General features: G+C 35.6%; 1 protein-coding gene across 1 annotated transcript; it reads right to left on the bottom strand.

Moving 5' to 3' along the window:
• Positions 1–4,396: 4,396 nt before the first annotated feature.
• On the bottom strand, positions 4,397–9,217 carry BO88DRAFT_402379 (uncharacterized protein). The gene is made up of 3 exons (XM_025706087.1): positions 8,844–9,217; positions 6,442–8,787; positions 4,397–6,387 (listed from the first exon to the last, which is right to left on the bottom strand). The coding sequence occupies exons 1-3, from the start codon at positions 9,102–9,104 to the stop codon at positions 4,732–4,734; spliced, it is 4,263 nt and encodes a 1,420-aa protein (XP_025565903.1). The 5' UTR covers positions 9,105–9,217; the 3' UTR covers positions 4,397–4,731.
• Between the last annotated feature and the right edge of the window lie 653 nt (positions 9,218–9,870).

Genomic DNA, 9,870 nt, shown 5'->3' with positions numbered 1-9,870 from the left:
AATAACAGCTATTTATTTAATTAGATTTTTATTATTTTTTTTTTTTTATAATCTCTACTTCTCTGTACCTCACCAGCTGCACTAAGAGATGAGATAACAAAATATACTAGAAAAATAAATAATTTATAATATTATAAAAATACTATTACCCGCTCTACCATCTATTCTCTGCAGAAATCACGGAGATTTAAAAATAATTATTATAATACAAGCTCAACAGTCCCATGGAAAGATAAATTAATAAAATATACTAAAAAAACAGAAAATTTTAAATATTATAAAAATACTACTATCTACTCTACTATCAGAGTTCTGCAGAAATCACGGAAGTTTAAATATAATAATAAAATTTATTTATTTATTTTTTTTTTTTTTATAATTTTTTTCTCTTTCTATATCACCATCCGCACAGAGGGGCGAGAGGATAAGATATACTAAAAAAAATAATATTATAAATAAATATGATATCTAATTATTTTTTAAGCCCTGTTCGATTATCTGTTTACTACAGAAATTACAGAGATTTAAAGATAATTATTAAAATATAAGCTTAGCAGCCCCGTAGAAAAATAAGCTAATAAAATATATTAAATAGCCAGGAAATCTCTAAATATAAAGACTTTTAATATTATAAGAATACTATTACCTGCTCTATTATCTGATTCCTAAGAAGAGATTCTAGTATTATAAAAATACTATTACCTGCTTTACTATCTGTTTCCTGAGGAGAGATTCTAGTAATATAAAAATACTATTATCTACTCTACTATTTATTTACTTAACAAAATTACAGAGATTAAAATATAATAATAAAATTATCTTTCTTTTTTTTTTTTCTTTTATAATCTCTTTTTCTTTTTATCTTACCAGCTGCACGGAGGGGTGAGAGAACAAGATATACTAAGAAAAATAATATTATAAATAAATATAATATTTAATTATTTTTTAAACCCTGTTTAATTATCTGTTTCTTATAATAATCACAGAGATAAGAAGAGAGCTCCTATTACTGTAAATATATTATTACCTATTTTATTATTTATTTACTTAACAGGATTACAGAGATTAAAATATAATAATAAAATTATCTTTCTTTTTTTTTTTTTTTTTTATAATTTATTAATACAACTCACTCTTTTACTGTAATTCATGTTTTTATTTATTTATTTTACTTATTATTTGCTTATTTTATTACTTGACTAGTAATATCACGTCTTAATACTAAATAAAAAGTATATATGATTTGAGCTTTCTAGACTATAGAATATATAGAATTCTTAGGATTTATTATAAAAATATTAATATATTACTTTGTGTAATGCTTATTAGGGTAATACTTATTATTATAATATTTATTTTTATAATACTTAATAGACTTAATTAGGTTTAGAGTCTGTAGAAAAAGATATTAACCTAATTTAAATTTCTGTTATATATATTAACCTGATTAAATTTCTGTTATATATACTAATTATATTCAGAAGAAAATACTCTTATCTTTAAATACTTATAGCACTATAAAATAATTAATTAAAGAAATAAAAATTATATTACTGTATTTCTTGTGAAGAGCTCTATCAAATGATATTACTTATAACCTGATCTGACTTCATTTGACTGTTGTCCCGTTGTGAGGATTTCCCTACTAGAATATTATTTATATATAAGTTATATTAAGATTATTAACTATAATACTATTTTTCTCTATTATCTGCTGGCTCGGCGGGATCGCGGAGGTCTAAATATATTAATATAATATTATTTTTTAATTATTTTATTTTATTTTAATATTATTATTATTTTTATAATTTATTATTTAATACATAACCTCTGCTTTCTTATAAATAACTGTAGGCATATATATAAACTATTATATATTAATATTCTTATAAAAAGAAATACTTCTTGAAAATATATAATCTAGATAAAGTAAATAAAATTAAATATTAAGATAATTATTAAAATAAATATAATTATATATCAGATACTCAGGCTGCCCATAAATAATCTCTTATTTTATTTTACTAGAGTATCTAGATAGCTACTAATATAATTTTTTTATTATAATCTATATTTTTATTTATTTTATTTTATTTATTTTTTATGTATTTTATTATTTTATTTATTTTATTATTTTACTAGTAATATCGCGTCTTAATATTAAATAAGGAGTATATATAATTTGAGTTTTCTAGATTATAAAATATATAAAATTCTTAAAATCTATTATAAAAATATTAATATATTATTTTATATAATATTTATTATTATAATACTTATTTTTATAATACTTAATAGACTTAATTAAGCTTAGAGTCTGTAGAAAAAAGTATTAATCTAATTTGAATTTCTATTACATATACTAACCCGATTAAATTTCCATTATATATATTAATTATATTTAGAAGAAAATACTGTTATCTTTAAATACTTCTAGCTCCACAGAATAATTAATTAAAAAAATAAAAATTATGTTATTATAATTCCTGTGAAGAGCTCTATTAAATGATACTATTTATAAACTTATCAGACATTATTTGACTGTTGTCCCGTTGTGAAGATTTCCCTACTAGAAAAAAATAAGGATTTAGAAGGATACTAAAATAATAAAATTAATTATTTATTTAAACTAAATATATTTAATAATATGAAATAATAAATAATAGATAATAAAGAAGTATAGTACTTAATTAAAAGAATTTCTTTTATTATAAATAATAGAAGTCTAAAAATAATATAATAGATATTAATAATATTAATTTATTCGAGAATCTAGAAATTTCCTTTAAAAATATACTTTTGTATTAATATTTATAAGAATATTATTAGTAATTATATATCTGTAATAATTCTTTATTCAGTATCTATTTAATAATTTATTTAAAGATATACTAGAATATTTATTTTTTATAATTTTTTTAAAATTAAGTTTATACTGTTGCTATCTTTTCTTAATTAAAGTAAAAAATTAATTTCTGATTTTATATATAAATTTAATTAAAAGCAGTTATTTATTATTAGTTTTAAAAAATAAAAATCTTTTCCAGAAAAGCTAGATATAAAATAATTTTTTAATATTTTATAATAATAAGTTTTTATTAAAGATACCTTCTAATCTTATTTATAAATAAGATTTTATAATATCTAGTAACTGTTATATAAAATAACTCTGATATAATAGATAGTTAGGTTTTATCTAGTAATATAAGTAGAAGTTCTATAAAGATATTCTATAATTATTATAATAATTATTATTAATAAAATCTGTAAAATTTTTTTATAAATTTTAATAGAATACTGCCTCCAAATTTTTTATATTTATAGTTATCAGCAAGTACAGGTTTCCAGATAAATTAAATAAATAAAATAATATAAAAATATTATAATTTAGTAATTATAAGGGTGAATATAGTGAGATAGTGTGAAGAGTATGTCTTATTCGCGAATACGAAACGTAGGGTTGATCTCCTTAAGATGTTGTTGCTAACTATCCTGACTCTGCCCGCGAATGGCGAGGTATTCACGGGTAGCCTGTGGGTCACGTGGCAAGCACTAACCAAACCTCGCGACGGGACTGTTATCAGTATGGGTATTCCTCGCGATAATGAGTATCGCGAGGGTTATAAGGATTTGGATCCTTACAGTAATATAAATAATTTAGAATATTAAAATTTATTATAAATATTTAAAGGCCTTTTTAAATCTGTAAAAAAATTAATAAATATATTTATTATTATTTAAAATAATTTTCGGAGAGATTTACCAGCCTGGAAAAATATTTAAAAAATATTTATAATTTATTAATAATATATAATTAAAATAAAGCTGTAAATATATATATTTATTATTATTTTATATTATAAGAGCAGCTTTTTTCTAAAAATCTAATTTTTATTATTATCCAAGATAATTTCAGATTAATTAATTAAAAATAAAATAAAATATATTATTTTCATTTTAGTAATTATCTTTAAAATTAAGAAGATTAGTCTTACGTTAATTATTAAAAAAATATAAATAATTAGAATAAATAATTATTAACCTGAGTATATCTTACCCGTGTTAAGACTTAAAAGAATATAGCAGGTAAGTCTTAGTATTAAGAATAATTAAAATAATTAATTATTTTATTCTTAGCTGTTCTGTAGTTAGATATAAGAAAATATTATACCTAACTATTAACCTGACAGCAGGTATAAATTTTTCCATTAACCTACCCTACCCTGGCCGTTAACCACTCTAAACGCGTGGCTTAAAACCACGCGTTTTTACGCGTAGGGTTGAACCGGGTTCAAGTAGGGCTTTAAAATATATAATATATAATATAGTTTTCACTTACTTTGTTGATTATATATAATTCTATTTATTTTTTCTATTTATTTTATCTTACTTGCTTATTTTTATTATTTATATGTATTCTTTTATATTCCTTCCCTTTCCCCTCTCATGTTCAATATTCTAGTCTAGATGTGCTGAATATGATTATTTGATTGGCTCTCACAGAGCCAAACCTGGCTAATCAGAGCTCAAAGCTTGAACAGAGAGATCCCTAACCCTCTAAAGCTTGCCCGGCTCGCCTGTTTGCCATGTCTAGTTAGGTATAACCACTCTAGCCCTGGCCAATGCGGCGATCGCACGATCTTAACTAATTCCCATACACTTTCACTTCAGTCTCTGACACCAGCCTCCTCCTGATGCATTCACCCTTCTCGCTGTTGCTCGCTCATGAGATCAGTCTTTCCCTAACTCCTCGGCTGACTGTATCCCCCACCCCTTGCGGATTCGCTGCAGCCACTCATTGATTGACAGGATCTCTTCGCCGACCTTTACATTGCCGTCGCCAATTCTCCGTCGCTCGACTGGATCATAGGCCGGGATGTGCAGCATCTCGTGATCCTTATCACAAATTTTAAATTTCATCGTCCCATTCCGCAGATTGTCTAAGCACCGTTGGTCAAACTTGATGTAGTTGCATTCCCTGCAGAGGTAAAAGTTGTTTGCGAACGTCCAGTAGGTGCCACAAGCACCATCGCAAATGTCTCTTAAGGGTCCCTCGAGTTTACGCTCGGTTGTGTCAGACGTAGTAGGATTTTCAGTGTTTCCGGTGGCATCATCGGGCGTAATTAATGACCAAGCAGCGAGAGCGTCGGCATCATGGCCGGCAAACATAAAATGCATCGCTAAACCATTGTATCCTTGCCAGTCATTGAGTGGATCATCATCCGAAAGAAGGTCAAGGTTCAGCTTGATGTAGCTACGTAGAACGTTTTTGACCTTCTTTTCGTCGCCTTGCAGGGCGTGGTACCGAGCAAGAAGTCGCGCCGGATATGTACCATGTATAGTATCTTCCCCGAGTTTGAGCGCTGCGACGTTCTCTAGTTGCGCCAGGTAACTTGCAGCAGTGTTTGGGTGCTGTAGAGCTTTCTCATAACAGACGATAGCAAGCTCTGAGCCGGCACGCGCTTTTCTATCTGCAACAAAAAAATCATCATTGTCATTCATATGTAGTATTTGCAGCCACTGGTTGATAGCCAAATCCACCCGGTCGAAGTTTCCGGCACTGTTATCGTAGTACAGAAGTGCAAGGTGATACATCAGTTCAATCTGGCAGATTTGTGCCCCCCATTCCTCTTCGGGCTTGCTGGCCTTTCTTCCTTGCGCGACTCGTGTTTTGGCAGCATCAATGGCTGCCTCGTAGCTTTTGAGAATGATGTTGAACTCTCGGTCGCTGTGAACTGATGCGAACAGAGCTTCATGGTATTCTGGCCGATCAGAATGTATATGAAAAAGTTGAATTTGCCGATTGAAATTGTTGAACTCGTCTGTTGGAGATTCCATTGACTGGAGGAACTGAAGCAAACGCTGGTAGTTCCCATGCTTATGCAACAGCGTCATGAGCGCAAGAGCGGTGTCATAGTCATCAGGAAACTCTTGCAGCAGCTTCTCGTATATATCAAGGGTTACTTCACTTTGACCAGCCTCCTTGTTCCATTCAGCTAGGTCTCGATTCATATCTGCTAGCTCAGCTTTGAGCTCTTCAGCACTTCCTGTCTCTCCATTCTCAATGCCTTTCTTTGTAGCCTCCAAAATTTCAATAGCGGTGGTAAACTCCTTCCGGCCGGCATAACAGTCTGCTAGTCCCCACTGCGAGGACCAATTATCCTGCGCAAGTGTAGATGTAAGTTTGAAATGTTTGATAGCCTCGTCGTACTTGCCAAAGACTCGCAGAGTACGTGCCAGGTTACGGTTCTCCTCATAGCCTAGAGTATCGAGTCCAATCTGCGCCTGCGCCCATTTTGCTGCATCTAATATATGGGAGGTTTGGACTTGCTCAGCGTCCGGGTCGCTGACCAATCTTTCGATCTTAGGATCTTTACGGTTCTCAATCTGAAGAAGCGTCAGCCATTGGTCTTCGCCAGGGAGCGTATGGATATGATATACCTTGGTGATATATCCACGCACATCATTGAACACATATTCAAGGTTCCTTGGACCGTACTGGAGCCACTTGCGAGCACAGACTCTGCCGACATGCTCAAGGAGATCTGCATCGAGCTCGGATTTGGAACTCAAACTCTTGACCCACTTTTTCTCCTCCTTGGAAATATTTTTGGTGACGGCAGAGTCTTGCAGCCATTTCAAGGTGACTTCTGCATAGTCATCGTCGTAGATCCATAGGACCCGGAGTCGGTAGCTGCTCGCCCTCCACCATCGATTGATGACCTCGTCATCTGTGAAAATCTTCACCAACTGCGGGCCTATTGCTATCTTTTGATGCGGGTGTATTAATGAAGGGTCTGCTCGCATGAGATGTTCGCCAAAATTATTCTCCGCATACTGAAGCAAAGGCTTCAGATTTGGCGATGGTTTCGAACACATAACCTCCAGACACGCTGACAGAATCATCAGATGTGCCGTCTCAGTGTCCACCGCAATCCGAACGGTTTTACCTTTCATTTTGCGCTTGAAAAATTCGTCGAATCCGAATTTATTGAACAGTTTCGGATCGCAGACGGACTCAAGGAATCGTCGCACGATTCTTACTTCGGCCTCACTGACATCGCCGACGGTATCCATATCCTGGTCGTCTCTGGTGCCTTCCGAATCAGAACTGGTACGGAAGAAGTCCTTCATTGAATCCGAGACAAGATAAACGCGTGCGCTTTGAATGCAAAGCAATGAAGAATACTGGTCTCTTATATTCTCTGCTAGAGGCCGGAGAGAAGGTTCACGACATTTGAGGAAGAGGGCAGCTTCCAGCTGCTCTAGGGTGAGTGGATATTCTGCAAACACGACCCACGTGAGCAGATGATTGAGATCGGAAATATCCTCGTCGCTTAGTGTCTCGTTGAGCATTTCCACCTTTCTAGCAATCGTGTCCGATCGATTTTCTCCCGACCGGGCCAAAATATCGCGGATCTCGCTAGGGCGTTTCTTGCGGCTGATTTCGTCCAAGAGGAGTCCGACATTGACAAAGTCGCCATTGGTCCCATTCGTCAGGGTCTCCAAAATATCGCGGCGTAGCGTAACCACTTGTTCCGACGATCCATCGAGAATCTCCGTTTTGTTTATTCGGTCGTTGACGAAATTGATCATATCGTCACGATTCGCGGACGCCAGATCGATGACTGAAATTTCGTCTTCAATTTGCGTCTGAATCTTGTCCATCGTCTCCGTCCGTCCAACTAGGAGGATACGAAGAGTGAACCGAGGCCATGTGGAGGCAGTGCTCTGCCATTCCTGCAGAACCTGCACAAATTCCTTCAGATGTTGCTTGTCCATCTGCTCGATTCCATCTACCAAGAGAAAGAATGTGGAGTCGGTCTTATAGGATCTGCCAAAGAGCTGATTGAAAAGGCTCCCAACGTGATTAATACCGGTGATCTTGACTGAGCCCAACTCCTTGCGATACACCATATCCGCTTTGGCAATTTGCCATGCCAGGACTTCCAGGCCCTTGATCAGAGATGCGTCTCTCACCTCTTGTTGGTCGAACATATAGTAGCAAATGGAGGTGCATTTCATATCCTCTGTAGCCTCAGCGTACAGTTCCTGCAAATGCTTGACGATTGCCGCAAAAAGGAACGACTTGCCACAGCCCTCACCTCCCGCGATTCCCAAAATGGAAAACCGCGACCGTCGGACATCTGCCCATGCCGTGTATAAAGGGTCATGTTTAAGCCATTCTCCACTGCCAGAAACCTGTTCATTCAAACGACGTTTGTAAATCGCCTGGATAGCCTTGTACGTCTCGCTGGGTGTGCCGAGACTTGCATCAATGTTGCTTAGGAGTCGCTGCGCCATATTGTCCGCGTCCCTCTTCTTCTCGAAGGTAAGCAGCTTGTCCACTGAGGCATTGACCTTCTGAGTTTCATGTCGGGTTTCAACCATCACTAGTTCGCTGGTCTTCTGTGACTCGAATTCTAGAGTTGCTCGCATCTGAGATTCACGCTCAACCAGCAAAGCTAGACGGTCCAGTTGGCCGCTGACACCTTTATCGCTGTCGAAGGCAAACACTTTAAGGGCAGTGAGGATCTTGTTGCCCTCGAGCACCTTGATAGACAACGCACAAATGTCAACAAAACACACCAACTCCTCGTTAATAATTTTTCGGAGGGAAATGTCAACGGCATCTGCCGGCAAACGCATATAGATCCTGCAGCGCTCTAATACATCGGAGATTCGTCTGAAGAGCAAAGCTAGACTACTGAAAATGCGCTTGTATTTAGCTCCAGTGGCAATTAGGTACGAGACCGCATTGAAGCAAAGGCTACTAGGTGCGAAGACCTACAATGCGGATTTCAGTTATGTATACTCACCTCTCCGCCCATGAGTGTACTCACCATGCTAGCACCCTGGGCAGCTATACCCCCGAGCACCGTGATCAATGTCAGGGTCTTGCCTATAATATCCTTGGCAGCCTTGAATTTTGTGTTTTTCTCGTCGTCCTCATCTTGCTTTATCCGAATCTGGTCAAGGACCTCGTCGACGGTGAATTTTGGAGACGTAGTGAGATCGACCTTGGTCATCTGCGCAAATGCCCCACAAGCGCTTTCCCACGCTTTCTGGATGTTATAATCGTCCTTGACTTCAAAGGCAGACATGTGGACAGTATAAAATGCCACCTGATCATAAATGACAATTTTAGGGACACAATAACAGGTTGGAAAATGTTCCTTGGCTGCCAGCACTATTTGTAACAGGACTCGTAGTTCTGCTGTTCGGATTGCACCATGAAAGGAAAATCATTTCCGCAACAGATTTCCCGGTGTTTTATCCTTAGCGCCAAGCTGAAAACATTATTGCAAAATGGAAAGTGGGGAGAGTTATTGCCCAAGTGAGAGCCGTGGCGTTTCCGCCAATGGTGATAGGGCATGGTCCTACCTGTAGTAAGCGCTAGAGCTCTGATTATCCTGGGATACGAATGGAAGCAAGCTTAGCGTCGAATTAATTACAAACACCTCGTATACAAACAATACCAGCCATCCTAATTTCAAATGTATTGAAGGCAAAATCAATTTGTTCCCCTTCAATGACGCCTACGGCGACAACTCCCGGCAAATCGTTCTGTCACTGGGGTGCTAGCCAAACAACAGGAAGAAGGATGCGGTCGCCGAGGTATCATGCAGCGTATGTCGCAAAGCCGATCGCCTCAATCACGACTATAACAATTTTAAGACTCTCTGACAACAAGATGTCAGAGCGCAGCGCGGAACCAACCCATGTTCGGTGCACCAGAGATGGCCGGTCAGGCAAGGTGCGTATTCACTGAAACAGTTAGCGTCTCTCTTGGTCTTTGTTTAGGGCGGCGCCAGAATAATTGGCAAAATGCTGGTATCATATCAAGCTCTACTGGTGAAGTCGACAAAT

This window comes from Aspergillus vadensis (assembly GCF_003184925.1).
Source record: "Aspergillus vadensis CBS 113365 unplaced genomic scaffold BO88scaffold_4, whole genome shotgun sequence".
NCBI classification, from domain to species: Eukaryota; Fungi; Ascomycota; class Eurotiomycetes; order Eurotiales; family Aspergillaceae; genus Aspergillus; species Aspergillus vadensis.
This window is presented reverse-complemented; position numbering and strand designations above follow the sequence as displayed.